The sequence below is a fragment of the Alligator mississippiensis genome, chromosome 9 (assembly GCF_030867095.1).
Source record: "Alligator mississippiensis isolate rAllMis1 chromosome 9, rAllMis1, whole genome shotgun sequence".
NCBI classification, from domain to species: domain Eukaryota; kingdom Metazoa; phylum Chordata; order Crocodylia; family Alligatoridae; genus Alligator; species Alligator mississippiensis.
Window position 1 is genome coordinate 73,151,177 of NC_081832.1, and position 17,889 is coordinate 73,169,065.

The window sequence follows — 17,889 nt, forward strand, 5'->3', positions numbered from 1 at the left end:
CCGCGCTTCGCCCAGCCGCCGGCGCACCCTGGATCCGCGAGGCCCTCCGTCGCGCGAGCTCCGTCCGACAGCCCCGGGTGCCTCCCGCGTAAGCCACGGCCGCTGCCGGAAGTGACGCGCTGACTGACAGGTGCAAACGCGCGCCTGCTTCCCCGCCTCCCCCCCTCCGCGTTCCCTGGGGTCACGTGCTGCAGGCAGGGGGCGGGGCCTGGCGAGCCGGCATGGGCGGGGCTAGCGCGTCTCAAACCGCCCCGCCCGCGACCGTTAACGGCATTCGCAGCGCAGGGGGCGGGGCCGGGAGCCCCGTGGGGGAGGTGCCTGGTGCCTGCGCGGCCTCTCGTGCGAGCCCAGCGCGCGTGCGCTCAGCCTCCTGCGTCTGTCACCACCCCCCCCTCAGGCGTGGGGGCGGGGAGAGTTACCCCTTCAAAGCACGTGAGGGGCAACTCCTCTCTTCATGCCTGAGCCTCCTGCTTCAAGACAGCAGACACGAGGAGGGGAGTTACCCCCTCAGGTGTTACCTCCTCAGAGACCCCTTCAAAAGGACACCTGAGGGGGTAACTCCCCTCTTCATGTCTCCTCTCCTGAAGCAGGAGGCTCAGGCACTTAGAGGGGGATTACCCTCAGGCAGACCCCCACCCCATTGCAGACAAGATTTACTGCCTTCCAAGCCTGCTTGGGATTGTTTTGGGGGGTCCAAGCCCACTGCGCAGGGGGGAAGGGGTAGGGTCAACTGGCCCCCCAGGCTGGAGGAGGGACGCCCCACGTGGAATTTGGCAATGGCAATTGGTGCTGCCATGACTGCTCTACTGGGAAATTTCCAGAGCTGTGGGGAGCCCAGGTGGCGCGGATCTGCAGGCCGGGGGTCGAGCACCCCTGGTCCGAAGCACCGGTGCTCAGACTTTGGCCCGACCGGCTGTGCGAGCACGGGGCCGGTCCGCAGGCAGGGTCGAGCCATGGGCCGGATCCAGCGCGGGGTCAGCCCCGAGCCCCACCCCATCCATTTACACCGCTCGGGAAGGCGTAGCAGCGACTCCTGCCACCGCTCCCCGCCAGGCAGCTGCCAGCCCCGGGGGCTGCGTGACACCGATTCACAGGCCATCCGGTTGACCATCAGTCCACGGTGTAATTGTGCAAAGACACATAGGATGTGTCACTTTTTTGTTTGGGTTTTGTTTTTTTTTTACAGTATTTCTGCTTGCTTCTGATCATAGGCTGGAGGGGTAAAAGTTGTATTTTCAACCTTTTCAGAATCAAAACACAATTTTGGGAGCAATCGTTCCCTCTTCTTTGCAAACGGTACATACACCAGTGCTTACAAGAATATTATTAAACAACCCGCCCCCCCACCATATACAAAGTTTCTTAAACCCAAATTTTCTAAGCCATTAAATGGAAAGACTAGGAATTTAGTGTGGTGACGAAGGATCACACTGGAAAATGTTAAAAACAACATTTTGTAGACGGAAGCGACAATGCTCTGCTCAAAACTGGATAACAGAATGTCTGCCACTAATGGCTTTTATAAAAGCCATTAAGGAAATTAAAATCTGCTCAAGAAAAAACGATTCAGGAAGAGTGTTCTCAGAAAGAACTTGTAATACGGAAGAGGAAAGGACGTACAGATGAGGGCAACATTAACTGTGTATCCCCTAATTTACAGGGTTTGAAAGATTTCGGTTTGTTTTGTTTTCTTTTAGATTCTTAAGTTTACCTATCTATATTTGTATGTAATCGGTCACAACATTGCTGACAAAAAATCTGACGCAATGTGTCATTTTAAATGATCTCCCCCCCCATCATTTAGTGATATCTATTGTTCTGTCTTTGCAAAAAAAATTTTTTTTTTTTAACTATTAGTTGCTTTGGGAGGGGGGCGGGGGAGAGCGCGAGCGAGAGAGGTTATGGTCAAGCAAAGTGACCTTTTCGGGGTCTTTATTTATTTGCTGTCAATCCGCTTCCACGGCGGATTTTCCCACTTTAACCGTTAATAAGATTTTCTAGCTCCAGGGTGAGCGTTCAGCGCTGTGCAGTGTGAAATTCAAGCTGCATTCTCCCTCTCGTTTCTACAGCCTCATTGCCAACAATAAATATACTGGAATCAGAACTTAGCCCGCAATTTTGCTGATGATACATTGGAGGGAATGGACTCCAGCTGGCTCCGCTGCAGCTATGTTGGCCAGTTGACAGGAGTAAAACTAAAGGAAATCTGACAGAGAAAACACAAGTGGGGGATGGGAGAGAAAGAGAACCAGACTATCAGCTCTTTATGGCAGGCAGGTAGGCAGGCAAGGAACAGGCTTCTCTGTTTCAGTGCGAGATGTTCTATTCCCAGCTCTAAATTGGCTCCGAGTTCACCTCTTTGTGCCAGTTTCTCGCCCCACCTCCTTTCAGACGGCTCTTACTTTCTCTGTAGGGGGCAGACATATGCAGTGCCAGACTGCCTTCCCCGAGTCTTTTCTGCCCATCCGTATGCTCTTTTTGTGTTCTGACCCCCCATCTTCAAAAGTTGGAGAGAGTTTGGGCATTTTGTCAACCTCCTAAAAACCAGGGAGGGGAAAGGAGAAAAGAAAATGGCAACAGATCGCCGAGTGCAGTCCCAACCACACAGGAACGGAAAGTTTCACACAGCAATCCTGCAGCCAAGCAGCAGGCGTCACAGTAGCAGGGCTTGCCCTGTTCCTCACCTTACTGAGCTCGCTTCTTCCCATTTAAGGCCACATGCCTCTACTTACCTCATCATGGCATTCTGCAGATCTCCCGCTCGTAGATCGCAGGGTAATTTAAGAGACACGAGAGCTAACTTTAATTTACCTTCCTTTGCAAGGTCGACAAGCCTGCACCGAGCTTTGCTTCCAGTCAGACTGCACCTAGTGGCCAAGCCAAGACGTTTAATCTATCTTGGGTATCTCTACACTATGCTGCATTGTAGACCTCCTCTGAGAGCAGACCTGGGGCTATGGCACTCTATATTAACAATTTGAATCCCACAAGGCTAACCACAGTGTCTAGCCCAAGAACCTTGTAGAGTTTCCATGGCTAGTCACCCATTAAGCAACTCGGTAGGGCTGATTCTGAGAGAACTATATCTCTGTGGTGTAATTACATTGGTTTCAGAAGTAATTATTCTTATTGTCACTGATGTAAGCACAGTAGAACTGGGACCACCATTGTTTCCATTGGTCCTGAACTTCAGAGGTGTGACCTAACGTGGCTTCCACCCAAAAGCCTTCCACTTTTGGCTAAGTCTAGCTAAATCCCTAGTGCAGGTTGCAATACTGTACCTTGGCATTTTAATCAATTCTTCATTAACAACCAAACCCGAAGAGTTTGTTCAGCAATACCTCTGGTTTTTTTAACCTTAACACTGAATCATAGATTTCTGAGGTCCTTCAGTATGCTGAGACACGGTAAGATACTTCATCTACTCTAATACCCATATCATATATGCCAGCATTTGCATTCAAGAAGGACTACTTTGCATCAGCAAAACTTTTACCTTTTTTTAAACTGTCCATCTAATGACTGAATTGTTTGATGTACCTCCCTGGAGCTAGGTGTGCCCAGTTTCTCTCTTGGACTCTCCCTATTGATATCTGGTAAATATTGGCACATAAAAGACCTTTTTGCTCCAAAGAAGAATTGACAAACAACCAAAGCTTTCCAGCCAGTTGATCTGCAGAGTTTCTTTCCTTTCTTTTCGTTTGCTTACAAAACGAACGACCAAGTCCCAAGACTGAGCACTGGTTTTGCTCCTGTTAGTTGATGATAGAAATACACCTTGGCCAAGATTTACCAGAGTGGCCTCCTATTCTGACTGCTGGATCACCCTGAGCTTTATTTCTAGGAACAAGCAACACCCACAAATCTCAATGCGAGCTGTGGGATCTATGAAGATCTGGCCTAAGGGCCCAGAAATGTGTCTCCAGGGGGACATCTAGATATAATTTTTTTAAATGTTTCCCTTTACTAACAAAAGGCATTTCACAACACCAAGCAAGCTAGGCAAATCCACGTCATCTCCAAATAGCATAACTGGGAGGACAGGTGACTGGGCCAGTAGCTGTGGATGCCATCTTTGGGGAGGGGAGACACAAAAACAACCACTACTGCCATTAGCATGGGGGCAACCAGAACTGCCCAGTGAGTCATGGCTGCCCAGGGAATGGAACTGCTCTGCCACACCTGTGTTATCCCCATTTTATGAGGGGAGAAACTAAGGCACAGGAGGTGCAAGAAACTTATCCCAAGATCCCACAGAAAGTCTGTGAAAGATTCCAGATCTAGGACAATAGCTTCCTGTTTCATTTTTAAGTGATAATAAGACTTCCCTTCTTTCATAAATCCCATGGCACCTCAAAGTAGGATTTGATGGCTGGAATTCAGTTTGGATGGTGACATTGTGTCTACCTGCCTACCTACAGGTTTGGTAAGCCAGGTATTCTTCTCAAGTTCACAGCAAAACCTATACTATCATGACACCACCTTCAAAATAGCTGTTAATCACTAGATGAGATGATTCCCGTGTAAAAGTATTTTAAATATCACTTTGGCATGAAATTTGCTAGCACTACATAAACTGAGTAAACTAATTATGCTTCTTATGTTATTACTTTCATTATTAAAATAAACCTTTCCACCATGGAGAGCTTCTTCCTGCTTTTAGAGAGGCTCAATCTGTCTCTTGGGACTAGACGGGGAGCACTTAGAAGTGCAGGGCAAACATGGTTTTATGACTCACTTGTATGGTGATCCCCCAATCCTGGACCTGGGTAGGGGTCAGTTCAACCCCATGTGCAATTTAGATTAATTAAAGGACAGTTTAACCTTTTTCATTCCACTCGGGCACACAGCTGAACTATTGCAACTATTTGCCTTTGAAGTCACACACGCACACACCCGCACACAATGTGTACACTGGATACAACTAAGGCTTCAATGCTACCTGCTTTCATGACCCTTTCTCTTGCTTTTGTTTATGTGCTGTATTGAAGGGCACTTGTTACAGGTGCTCTGGGAGTAGTGGAGGGCAGCACTTTAAATCTAATCAGAGGTGGTTCAAGCACCTACTCTGAATGCCTTCAAGAGAAAATTGGATGTTTATCTTGCTGGAATCCTATGACCCCGGCTGACTTCCTGCCCCTGGGGGAGGGAGCTGGACTCGATGATCTTCCAAGGTCCCTTCCAGCCCTAATGTCTCTGAAATCTATGAAGCACCGCAGCATCTCATGTATCAGCATCCCTGCACTTCAAAATGGCAGTGGAGGTGCTTGAATTAAAGCTCGTTCAAACAAACTTTAGTTCAAATGCCCCCACCACCATTTTGAAGTGCAGGGATGCTGAGACACAAGACGCAGGAGACTGCTGGAGTGTGATAATTACCATGCTTCAGCAGACTCAATTAATCGAGCCTGCTCCAACGCACTTACAGCATGTCGGGGCAGTCTCCGCGCTCGTGTACAGGCATCCTAAGAGTCCACATGCAGAGTTTAAACAGTCCGAAGGTAACAAGGGGGAAGAGTATTAATGTCAGTTTAATTTAGCATTCACCACCACCAGCCTTGTGCCAATTGTTTAGTATCTTCATCTCTGTCCAGCTATATATAACATGCATATAAAAAGGAAGACATCCTGTTCCTTCATAGAAGAAATTAAAGATACAGATTTGGTCCAACTAGAACTTGAAGACAAATCACCTGGAAAAGACCTGTTACGTTGTCTAGGGACAGAAGTTACACATAAACCAGTAAAAGTGACTGGAAATCTGTAACACAACAGAAGTTCAGTGCACATAACCTGCTTTCAAAGTGGCCGAAACCAGTTTAAGATAAACCTGGATGGATGTAGTATCAGATTTCACTGACTTAGGTTAAATTGGTTTATTGAATTTGTGTCCCAGATCCCCTCCAGATTCAAGTTAACTTGCAGTCCTCCAGCATCCCAGGATGCTTTTCACCTCCCTCTACACACACCCCGCCTTACAGCGTGGGTGGGCTAGCCTTGGTCCAAGCTGTCTGCTTCAGCCAAGCAGAGAGCATGCTCTAGGACCCCTTAGCTTCTGGCCTGGGCCACTGCAGGCATGTAGCTGCACTTACAGAATCAAAAGTGAATGTCTGTTCACTTGCTTATCGGTTCAGTCCGCACAACTTAGACTAACCTGCAAAGGTTGAATCAATTCAACCTCAGGCTTTTTGACTATCTGTACTTGTAGTCTTTCCTGCTCCAAGATCAGCATTGTTTCCTTTAGCAATGCCTAACAGTTTCTGGATTCATCTACCTAAGGCCAAAGCCTAATTTTTTCCCCCTGCAGCAGGGACTTCTAACCACTTGGAACTGGTTGGAGTCTGTTGTGGAGAAAGAGCTGGTATTTCAAACTTAGCAAGTGAGCCACTTCCTAGTGCCCCAGATGTTAATGGCAGAAGGGCTCACTGACTACCCTATCATACAGGGCAGCTGGGGGCAGGGACTGTGGATCGTTAGTGACAGAACCATTCAGTCTTCTCCTTCCAATGGACAAATTAAGTGTATAATTTGCAGGCTGTCCTCGCCAAGCAAGGAAGACCTTTCATATAGCATCATCAATGAAGCCTGCTGCACACTGAGCTCCAAAATTTGGTCCTATGGGATTTTAAATTAAATACAAGACAGCAGCTTTAAGCTGCCAGTAAACAGGGGAATTTGTAAGGAACTCAACAGTGCTGCATTACCAAAGCTGTCACATTTCTAGGAGTATGATCCGGGTTAAAGTGGATTATTTATCACTGGTCACCCAAGGCCTCTTTAGCTCATTCTTTCTTCATGGCTATTAATTGGAAGAGATGCAGCTCTGACCAAAGCCTGTCTTGAGAAAGAAAGAAGAGACACTAAAGGATTGAGGCTGAGGATTGGAAATTGTTTTTAAAGAACATTTCTGTATCCCTTCTTCTACCCCATGCACTGTGCTAGTGCAAGTGTCTTCCAGCTGTACATTGAACAGCGCAACACACGTGTCAGGTACTTGCATCCTCATTCTCCCCAGGACAGAAGCATATTCAGTGGAGAGTTCAAAGTGTAAGCGCAGAGAGAGAGTGGGACAACGAGCTGCATTTGTTAGTCAAGGAATGCGTCTTAGAATAGAAGGTGGTGAGTGAGGTCTGTAGCGATCCTCAGTTTCTGTGAGGCTAGGCCTCAAAAAAGTGGTGATCTCACTAACAGGCTGAATATTTGCTCACAACTCCACCTCAGGGCCCAGGGGGTGGCTCCACCTCAGCCACCCCCTTTAATCTCAGGGAGCTTCAGTGTAAATAGTCTTGGCCCAAAAGCCATTTACAGAAGCATGTGTTGCAAATAATCTCAGAACACTCCTAGTTAACATGGGGCTGAAACTAGCAGCTAGAACAGAAGGACTTTCTACACTAGGGCTCTTCTCTTCTCCTCCCTCCATCGGTTAACAGCAGTGGAGATCAGGGGCAAGGCTCGACAGACAAGGAAGAAGGAAAACGGCCTAGTTAAGGAGAGGAGCATGCACTGGAGAACCAGTGTCAACCAGTCTGGATGTTAGCAGCATAGCAATAGAAAGGGAGACCACTGCCAGGAGGAGCCTTTTCTACACACCCAGGATTCATTGTCTCCTAGCCTGGGAACCCGTCTCTGTTCCCAAACATGGATATTTTTTTTGGCAGGCAGATGGAACAAAAGGTACAAAGAGGTCTAAAAAAAGCTTTTCAGGGAGGGAAGTTGTATTATTTTTTTCTATTCCACTCCGCACCCGAGAGAGCTGATGTTCGCTAACAGGCCCAATCCTGCTCGGGGCTGGGCCCCTCCTGGGATGCAGCAACTGTCCTCAGTTCTCACTGATCTGGGATCAGACCCAGTGTTTCTGACCTTGCAGATGAGAGGCCATGCTTCTCCCAGCCTCTCCAAATGAACTCTCGGCCTAACACCAGAAATACCACAATATTTTTTAAAAACGAAACCACTTTTATCTTTGAGTGGGTGTGTTATTTCGAGACAGCATTAACATGATTATAAAATCAGTTGTGGCAGCTTATTGGCTCAGCTTCAGGCTCTGATCTGCTACAGCGTCTGTTCCTCTCAGCAGCTGCTCGCATTAGCGTGCTTTGACCCCCTTTCTCTCCAGAGAGATACAAGCAACCCAATTCCTATAGTTGTAACTAGCCAGTACCTGGCCAGAGAGAAATTCCCCACCTCATCACAACACCCTCTCTAACTTCACTGAAATTTGGCACCTCACGGCCTCTCAGTGGGCCACCTTCTCCAGGACTTAGAAGTGCTACGCCCAAAAAAGGGTCATGACAGGATAGTTTCCGGAAAGGATATTCTTGCTTTGCCAGAATATCCTGTCAAAGCAAGCCCATGAGCAGAGAAGCTCCATCCTGTTGAGCATCTCTCAAATGCCCCTTGGAACGGTCCCCTCCACGCGAGCACCCTATAAACGTTACCTCTTGCCTGGCACTGTTGGGGGCAGTGGGGTGCACGTGTCTCATCCTCCACGTCAGACCAATGCACAGTAGCCTGGTGCTTGATGTAGAAGGTGACTCGCTAGAACCAGAGTCCAGTCCCAGCAGGGTTGACTCAGACCTTCATTTCCTTAAAGCAGATAGACATAAAAGTGCAGCTTTTGCTAGAAAATAGAAGACTATTTTCCCCTATATGTGACCTTATTCATACAGCCTCATTGCTCCTGCTGATCAAAAAAAAAAAAATCCTAGAGTATTGTTCTGTTTAAACAAGGAGGTGGGGTTGCTCCACTGGCCTTGCCCATTTTTTTCCTCTCCCCAGTGATGCACTGGTTTCCTACTCTGCCCTCCACCCCCCACGATGATTGTATTTTGCTGGCGGAGCAGTAGTTCCAAGAGTTGTCAATAGCTCTGGAATCCAGTGACAAAGAGCGTCATGTTCATGCCAACTATTCTGATGCTGATCACGTTAGCAGGAATTTTCAGCTGCACTGGAATAGCAAGGAACAAAATATCATCAGGCATCTTCAGTATCACAAGCCCTGACTGCACCCAGGGCACTGTCCATCCACCTGTCCCTGCACCAGCCTGGGCACAGAGGTTCCCATGAGAAAATAAATGGCACCACGGTGCGTGGAGCAGCCTGCAAGCAGGAGGTTTCCCACACTTTCATTCGATCACTGCCAGTGAAATGCTAATAACTTGTGGAAACTTGGCAGGAATCATTCTGCAGTCAAGGTGCTAGTTATACTTGTGGGTGGCTACTAATCTGAACGGATGGTAAGAACGTCTCCTTCCTCATTATTGCATAATATCTATTTGCCATTGCCACACCAAAAGAATCCCCAAGCTAGTTATCTAGAAACAATGGATCTTAAAATCCTTTTCATTCCAGACCTGCCCCTAGACTTTCAGCCTGTAATCAAACAGACCTCAGTAAAAGGAGCATCTCTGGTGGCCGCTCCCTCAAACACTGGGCTGCTGTAGGCAGGCAGCTTCCTAAACTGGAAGCAGCGTGTCCACCAATGCATGGTACTTGGGGCACCGCTGAATGACTGTGCCAGTTAGCTTGCCAGCTCTGCTGTGGCGACACGGCTTCTGGTTTAGGGAGGAACCCGTTGACAGCAGCACACATGCTTGAGGGGAACCACTGCCACTTCACCATCTAGACCTAGCCTGAGTCACTGAGAAACAAGAGCTCTCTCATTGTTGCATGAGATGCACAGGCAGTGAGATGTGGGGGGAAGGGGGAGATGACCAACTGTACAGGGAAAACTGTAAAACTGGCTCTCCCCAGAAGGGCAGATTTGTCCAAGTGGTCTCAGCATTCAGAACTGGTGCCAGATTTCAAGAGAGCTTGGTTTCCAGTAGCACACCACAGCAGAGAGGCTGGATTCTCGGCATGCTCACACCTCCTACAGAAAAGCCACATGTACCTCTTCTGTTGAGCTCTTCTGAAAGGCTGTCCTCTGTTGTGGGTGCTGAGCCCTTCTGGCTGGGCCTGGGCAAATCTGGCCTTTAGCATAGACTCAGTTCCACCCTCCTCCTGAAACACTGGCCAAACTGCTCTCAACTGCAGGAAGCAAAACACACCAAAAACACAAGCCCGTGCCTTCAATCATAATCCCAACTGCTACCTGTAAGAGCAATATATTGTAAGACAAGCACAATTTGGGGGTTTAAGTGGTACTTCTAATCATTTCATCTGCCCGCTTGCATAACAAGTTGATGGTGTCCCTTTAAAGGCTGTCTAAATGCCAGATCCTAGCTGTGGGTAATAGCTAGCGTTCACATAGCAGCTGTCTTCCCGCTCCTTCCCATGTGTTTGGGGCTGAAAACATTTCTATTTTTGAATAATTGGTGGAGAGGAGGAGACAAATGCTGCCGCTTAGTTTTGGTTCTACATGTCAAAATGGACCCCGCACGTGCAGAAAGCCCCATTCACCTGGTAATCTAGGGCATATGGCAAGGCCTGCTGTCTCAGAGCCTGGAGAGGGGAGTGGATTAAGGAGAGTATAAGTGGCTTGGAGGGCTCTGGTATTTATTAAGCCTGATAGATAAAAGGGATTACATGTATGGGTGTACTTGGTATGTTGTGCTCATTGCTGTAATTTAGCTGCATCTGGGACAAAAGGCTAGGCACACTCTACAAACGCACACTCAGTGATTATGTTTTCTCAGCAGACAGAAGTCAGCCTCTGGCTTCAGTCAAGCCCTGCTCCCAAATCCACTAAACCAACGGAAAGGGCCATGTTAATCTCAGTGGGCTCTGAATTAGACTCCAAATATCTAAGAGCCCTCTGCCATCAGCTGTGTAATAGCTGAACCGAGACTAGCCAGATTTTGGCCAAAAAGAGGCTTACTCCTCAGGCAGGCTTGTCTAGTAGGCTGGGAGGCCTGGATGAAAACTATTGAAGATGGATTTCATACTCAGAGACACTGATACACCTTTCAATGCAGCAACACCAACAGATGCTGCTGTAGCATTGGCTACTAGCCTGTTGGCTAAGCTGTGCACTCCCATTCCGCCATAACAATAATACACATTTCAAGGCTGAGCCAAGTATATGAAGGAGCTACCCACTATTTGGGGAGAGCTCCCAGAAATCACGTGGCTCAGTGACAACACTCTCTGAGCACGTCCCAATGGCTAAGAGGATTCCCTGGCAGTAGAACTAAAGTCATGCATGAGGTTTGGACGGGTTGGAAGCAGGATAGGGCTATGCAAATGGCATAAGACGCTCCATGGTATACGTGCGAGTGGCTGGATTTGCATCCAGGGAAAGGAGGAGGTCCTGGTCATAGGCAGTTCTCAAGTCCTCTTCCATGCAGTAAGATTGTATGAGGGCTCTGAAAACCATCCCAGCTGTGAGGAGCAGCTCTGTAACCATGGTATCATTTGGGAGAAGATGCTTTATCCTATTTATAATTATTTATTCCTAGCAGCAACCCACTCATCTTCGCTGGTCTCTAGATTTGGTCGGAGACTGTAGCCAAAAACATGTGCTTAAATTCCATTATAGTCAAAGAGGTTTAAGTACCGGCTCAAGAGCTTTGTTGAATTGGGACCTGAACACTATGACAGGACATGAAGTTACACATACTCTTGTAACTGCATGTCCTATGTCAACTGATAGCACAGGCACTGGAAAATAAGGAAAGGATAGGCAGGAAACCTTAATTCTAAATATCCTTATTTTGGTACGACACAGGATTTACTTCCATTTTTGTGCATGCATACTGACTTCTCCCTAGCCTCCTTCCTCTACTTTCTGCAGCAATAATCTGTCCTTTGCCTTAAGGGCTGAGCTACCCTAGCAGCAAACTTATCAATATTAATAAAGAAGGGCTGGGATGGGATTGGGGGGGGGGAGGGAGGGATTAGCATGACCTTTTGAGATTCACACTGGCTCAGACGGTCGCGAAGCAGCTGAGGAGAAAGCAGCAAGACGGTAACGGCATGTGGCTTTTAGTAGCTTTTCCATTTTTTCCCCCCCTTTTAATCTGTGCTTCTGTTGTCTTGGTGCCGGTAGCAATAAAAATCAGGGTAACTTAAGAAAAAGGATGGGAATCATTTTCTCAGAAATCTCAGGGCCATCCAGGATGGAAATTCCATTGAAGGCAGTGGAATTGCATGTGGGATGAATTTTATCCTAAATAGCTATTTAAAAAAACAGCAATTAGCCTAGAGGAGTTTTGACAGGTGAAGTGTTTAAAGCTGGTACATTTGCTGGGTTTTTTTTCTTTTTAAATAGAGCGTAATCAAAAACATTGAGCATGCGACTTGAATATTGAGTGGGAGAGGAAACAAAGGGTTCTGTGAAGGATTCCTCCTTTTGTTAAGCACAATTGTATACAGCAGCCAGCAGGAAGAAAGTGTGTGTGTATTTAAAATATGCTACAGGAAATATATATTTTTTTATTTTGTTCTTCATTTCCAATCTATTGGAAATCATTACTCAAGCCATATTCTCAGGTTAGGTTTGTGGCTTTAGAGTGGGCTTTGTGGTTGTCGATATTTAGAAAAAATTATGGATTGTGCCAAATGAGAAAGCTAATATACTGTCTTTCATGAATGTCTTTCCTGGGATTTAGAATATGATTTGTACACATTTCTTCTTAAAGAGATGGAGAAAGATTTAACGAACAAAAACCTTATCTTTGCTTTGAAAATTAAAAAAAGAGAGAGCTCTTGCCTGAATCAATCCAGGAAGCATGTGTTAAATTTTTAATTAAAAAAAACTAACATTATTTTCATTCTAGTGCAGAAAATATTTTTCGTCTGGCTCATATCATGGCCCCAGCTAATAAAACCCTGGGCGTGTTTTTTTTCCCTTCCTTTGTTAGGACCCATCATGTCCGACAAGCCAAATTTTGCAGAAATTGAAACATTTGACAAGACTAAACTGAAGAAGACAGAAACTAGAGAGAAAAATCCACTGCCCACTAAAGAAAGTAAGTGCTTTTGAGGTTATTTGAGCACAGGGCAAACCAGCATATAACATGCCCTGTATATAATATGCCTAATGAATATTAACCATAGGAATAATGACCTAGACTCTGACTTTAAAAATTGCACCACAAATTAGCCTGGGCTCCGATCACAAGAAGTGGTTATAACGGGTTTGGTATTTTTTGTCTGCTATATTATTACTCATTATGGGACTGCTCCTTGTTCCCCCTGAAGCCAAAATTCCCAGCAAGTTCAACAGGCAGCAGAATCAGGCCTTCTATGATTAATATTTCCGCCAGTCCCTCCAGAGCCGTAACGCCTAGGTGAGTTCTATTGTTAGAGGCCCTTGTCGAGCAGACTAGCATTCCCGAGAACTGCATTGGCACACATGGAGGAACCTGCGTGTGTGCATGGTGCACGCCACCGCCCCCTGCTGGACAGCAGGCGTCACACACAGGCATATTCAAGTCTCAAGAATGAAGCAGGTCAGAGAAGTCCAGGATAGAGTGGAGACCGATTGTAACCCATAGGGAACAGCCCTTTTCCTTAACTCACTTGCAGCACCCTGTCATTTTTCCTAGGGCAGGATCCTCTGACCCACCTCCCCATGTCCAGGGTTTGCTGGTAGGTGTGGTTTGTATGTAGCGTTAGACGGTTACCAGGTCAGCCCCTGCACACTCATGCATGACCTCAGTGACCCGTTTCCTTAGGGGAAAGAGATTGCCGAGCAGAAAGCAAGTCAAAGTCTCTTATAAAAGGAAGCGCCCTTGACTCCAGCTAGCAGCCTCCAGAGACACTGGGGTGGGGCCAGATTTTCACCAGCTCAGCTGAAATGCCTCTTTGTTACTATTGAGCATCTCCTAGTACTGAGGACTTCCCAGAAAGGTCACCTGGGGCCAGAACCTCCCAACACACTGGCTCACTAGTGCCAGCCACTGAGTCATGCTGAATCCTGCCCCCGTGACCCAAAATCGGGATCCCAGAAGGAAGGAACATTTGCATGCTACATCCTGCACACAGTGCAGACCTCCCCTATGGGAACAGGGAGACGGCTCCAGCGAGCGTGACTATTGAGGTCTGTAAGGGACTCTTGCTGTCATTGTAACACAGAAGAGAAATCAGGGGTGTCCCCTGGCTCTAAAGGTTTCTATAGAAACCTCCATTTTACAGTGAGAGGAGGACCATAGCTCACGACACTGTTTCCTGTGTTTTTCTGGCAGCTATCGAACAGGAAAAGCAAAGCGAAAGCACCTCCTGCGCGTAACACTGAAGATGTGACAGACGTCTGTGGGGTTTGGCTTCCTTTCTTCCCCCCCAGTTTACTGTTGATCGCCTGTTAATTTAATATCCATTTATTTTTCATTGTCTGGGGAAGCAGAGTTGTTTTTTTTTCAAATGAAACATTGTGAAACAGAAGAACTCGTTGCATTTGTTGTCCTGAGACTGTGCCCTGAAGCCCTGTGTGAACCCCACCACTTGCCAAAAATGTGCTTTGTCTAAGAGAAACAATACCAGTTTTCATAACTATGTTGGCTTCTAAACCTCACAATAAACAGGTTTCTTTTGAGTATCGTTCTTTGATAGGTTTACGCTTCAAATCCTGCTTAGCATTGCAATAGTGCCTACACGCCTCAGGCAGGTTGGGGCCTACTGTGCTGGGTGCTGTATGGACATGACATTGTAGCCTAGTAGCACTATCTGTGAGGAGGTGGGGGAGTAATCCCAGCTGCAAGACGCAGGCAAGCAAATGGAGTGGAGCCTGAAATATCCCTCTCTTCCCTCAACCCCCAGACAAGGCCCATCCGTGGATGGTCATCCTTCTACCTGCAGGAAGGAGAGGCAGTGCCAGCCCTATGGCAAGATAATTCCCATCTTTGTTCTTCACAAAACCCCCCACTGTGGCAGTAGTGCCTGTGACAGGGCTGAGTAAGAGAGACCCCAGTGATACTATCCCTCGGACTTGGACAAGCAATTCATGGCTGGACTCAACTTAATGGTCACTTCTCTATATTAAAAACAGAACCAGTCCCGTGCAGCCAGATAAGTCTCTGCTTTCCTCCAATTGCTTTGGCAGCGTATCACATTGCCCATAGTGGGAGGCAGGACTGAAGTTCGCTCAGGGCTCACCTATTCAGGGGAAATGACTAGCATAGCCATGCCAATGTAATTCCCCTTTAGCAGAGTAAATTATACCGGGGGGGTCTCTTCAATTCCAGTGCAGATCATCCACATGGGGAGTTACGCAGCACAGATCCAACCGAGTAGACATGCTAAGCAATCCCCGTCATGCACACAAACAGAGAGAGTGTGTTACAAATGGCAAACTCCACAGCCTTTGCCAGCGGAAAAAATGTATCTAGAGTTCTTCCGGTCTGTGCAAGTATACAAATGCTCTTAATCACCAAAATCCCCTTGGTGCAGCTGGCACCGTGGCAGGTCTCTAAAATAGACCGCTCTAAGAGGGAAAGATCCTTCAAAAGGTCTTCCAAGACCCACATATCCTAGGCCACGGGTCTGGCCTCTCTGGGCTACATCACATCCGTGGCAGGGCCTGGGCACAGCTCACCCACCAGTCTGCTGACATGCTGTAGAGCAGAAGTTCATCCAGGAGGCTTGTCTGGGCTCATCCCCACTGCTGCTCTCAAGCCCTCAGTCTAAGGGCAGTCTCACAGGTGAGCCTCCAGCTCATGTGAACGGACACACTCAATCCGATCCATCGTGAGACCTGCCACCGATCAGAGAGAGGCACTCCTAGGAACCAGCCCTGGTTTAAAGCACACACTTTGCCTTGAGGGCTGAGATAAGAGACCTGGGTAGGATACGAAAGCAGTGAGGACTCCTCATCCCAGCATGTCAGGCCCACTAAAGCAAAGGAGGACTAGGGCCAGCTAGTTAGGCAAGCCTTCCCAGCTCAGCCCTCCTCACTCCTGACCTACAGCACTCACATGCCTGTGCCTAAACACCTCAGACTTGCATTCCCCACTACTCTCTGTGGGATCAGGTCTACTTCAGAAGGCGGTTTCCCCCCACATGGACTCCAGTGAGAATCAGGCTCATGATCCAAGGCCAATTCTCAGTCACTTCACCCAGGTGAGCAACCCCACAGAAAGTGTTGCCCAGCTGAATTAATACACAGTACAACTGTCTCCTTCTGCAGCAGGATGCAAATCCAGCAGCACTGTAGAAAGTTACATAGTTGACTGGCAACAGGAACCAGCATTTAGAAACTACAGACCCCAATCCTGCCCTGATCCACTCCCCATTACTGCTGGGCTTGCCCACAGCAGGATCTGCAGCTCAGACCTGCTTCCATGAGAGCCAACAGAAGATGAAGCAGAGGGCCCAAACACTCTCAGGATAGCACCTGACCCCTGATCCTGCTGCTGCTGGAGTCGATAGGAGCTTCACCATTTGTTTCAGTGATTGGGCTCCTCATAGGCTGTCATTCATAAAAAACATTTTCTAGAGAGGGGTATGGATTTAGATAGAGGCAGTCTTGGTGCTCCTCACGATCACCTCATTGGACTGGTAACTTTATGACATTCAGATGATTTGCTTCGCTGAGGTTTTTCCTTTCCTGCACAAAATCCAACACTGAAAATCCTCAGCTGTAGCTTGTCTTCCCTACCTACAAGTCTCTGCCTGATTTTGAGCACACTGTTTTGGAAACAGGTCTTTTCTGCAGCAGCACAAAATCCCTCCAGCCCACTAACTGTGCAACGAGATGAGAACACATGAAAGCCAAGAACAGATCTGGATCTCATTTTCCTGTAACTCAGCATCTAATTATTCAGAGTCGTACCCCTACCTTGTCACAGCACAGCTGAATTTCCACTTACAGTAGGGCACACGGGATGCAGAGGCTGAAGATCAGAGCTTCTGCCAAAGACTTGCCTAGACACTGGACTTTCATCCTCCAACAGGATAGTTATATTCTGACACTCCCCTTATCAAAATACAATCTTGTGCCCAAAGTCACAATGAAGAGATAGTGAAATACACCAAGCAAGCACCGTGCAAGTACGCACAGCCAATAGCAACCCTCATTTCTGACCTCATTGCCCTCCTCATCACAGGATATGACCAAGTCTGCCATTGACCTCAAGTCAAAGACCCTCTTCCACTTTTCCATTCCAGTGAAGCACTCAGTCATAATAACAAGCTCTGTGGGCTGAAAGCAAGAAATGTAAAGTTCTCAACCCATCACCAATGTCTCTTAAATATTTAGCCTCAATCTACAACATATCTGCAAAGCAACAGTTACCTTACAGCTTCTTCAAAGCAGGTGAAGCCCCCAAATTACTCCAGAGAGCACATCAAAGCAGATATGCAGCCATTCTTCTTCCTTCATCCGAGAAAGGTCTGACAGCCTCTCTTATATGCTGTTTGAAACTAACCCAGTGCACCTGCCAGCACAAGCCCCACAGTAATTACCCAGCATCTTTATGCAGGGTCCTAGCACCTGCTCTTTGGATGGCTCAGCAGAGGAACCCTGTACTCCTACAGTTATAATTACAAAGTCTGACATGCTGCAGGTCACTACATCTCATTAGTCAGCTGTGAGGTAATCAACTACAGAAGGGCACGAACCATCCCTTGGGATCCTGAACCAAACCTTCCCAGCAGCAGCAGGGTGGGGATCTTTGTACATCGAGCTCTGGTTTAGATTGATCTACAACGGTGAAGACCTCTACTGTGTATTATATGAGCATTGCACAGGTTCAAAACTCATGGGTCAGGCCCCCAGTCTAGAGCTAAGTACAGGCAGTCAAAAAGCCTGAGGCTGAATCGATTCAATCTTCACAAGTTAGTCTAAGCTGTGTAGATTGAACAGATAAGCAGTGAACAGACATTCACTTTTGATTCCAGAAATGCAGACACGTGCCTGCAGTGGCCCAGGTCAGAAGCCAGGCGGTGCTAGAGCACACCTCGCTGCTTGGCTGAAGCAGACAGCTTGGGCAAGTCTAGCCCACCCACCTT

The 17,889-nt window shown here is 47.4% G+C and overlaps 2 protein-coding genes across 5 annotated transcripts in view; one reads left to right on the forward strand and one right to left on the reverse strand.

Annotated features, from left to right (window-relative positions):
• FAM13B (family with sequence similarity 13 member B) overlaps nt 1-17,267 on the reverse strand; it is an 81,078-nt gene extending 63,811 nt beyond the window's left edge. The window contains exon 1 of the mRNA XM_059712882.1: nt 17,174-17,267. The gene's annotated coding sequence lies outside the window, so the exon portion shown is untranslated. The remainder of the gene's footprint in view (nt 1-17,173) is intronic.
• Nucleotides 9-14,476, forward strand: LOC102564466 (thymosin beta-11). 4 transcript variants are annotated; one of them, XM_006277609.3, is made up of 3 exons: nt 9-88; nt 12,804-12,911; nt 14,130-14,476. In XM_006277609.3, exons 2-3 carry the CDS (start codon nt 12,812-12,814, stop codon nt 14,171-14,173), a joined length of 144 nt encoding a protein of 47 aa, XP_006277671.1. In that variant the 5' UTR covers nt 9-88; nt 12,804-12,811; the 3' UTR covers nt 14,174-14,476. The 4 variants fall into 4 exon arrangements, with proteins under 4 accessions (XP_006277671.1, XP_006277669.1, XP_006277670.1 ...); XM_006277607.4 differs by having other exon boundaries at nt 41-130; XM_006277608.3 differs by lacking the exon at nt 9-88 and adding an exon at nt 11,824-11,908.
• Nucleotides 17,268-17,889: the final 622 nt, after the last annotated feature.

Bases quoted from the DNA above. Each gene is read 5' to 3' on its own strand.
- LOC102564466 (XM_006277609.3), top strand. From the start codon at position 12,812: ATGTCCGACAAGCCAAATTTTGCAGAAATTGAAACATTTGACAAGACT. The intron at 12,912-14,129 runs GTAAGTGCTTTT...TTTTTCTGGCAG, and splicing joins TCCACTGCCCACTAAAGAAA to CTATCGAACAGGAAAAGCAA.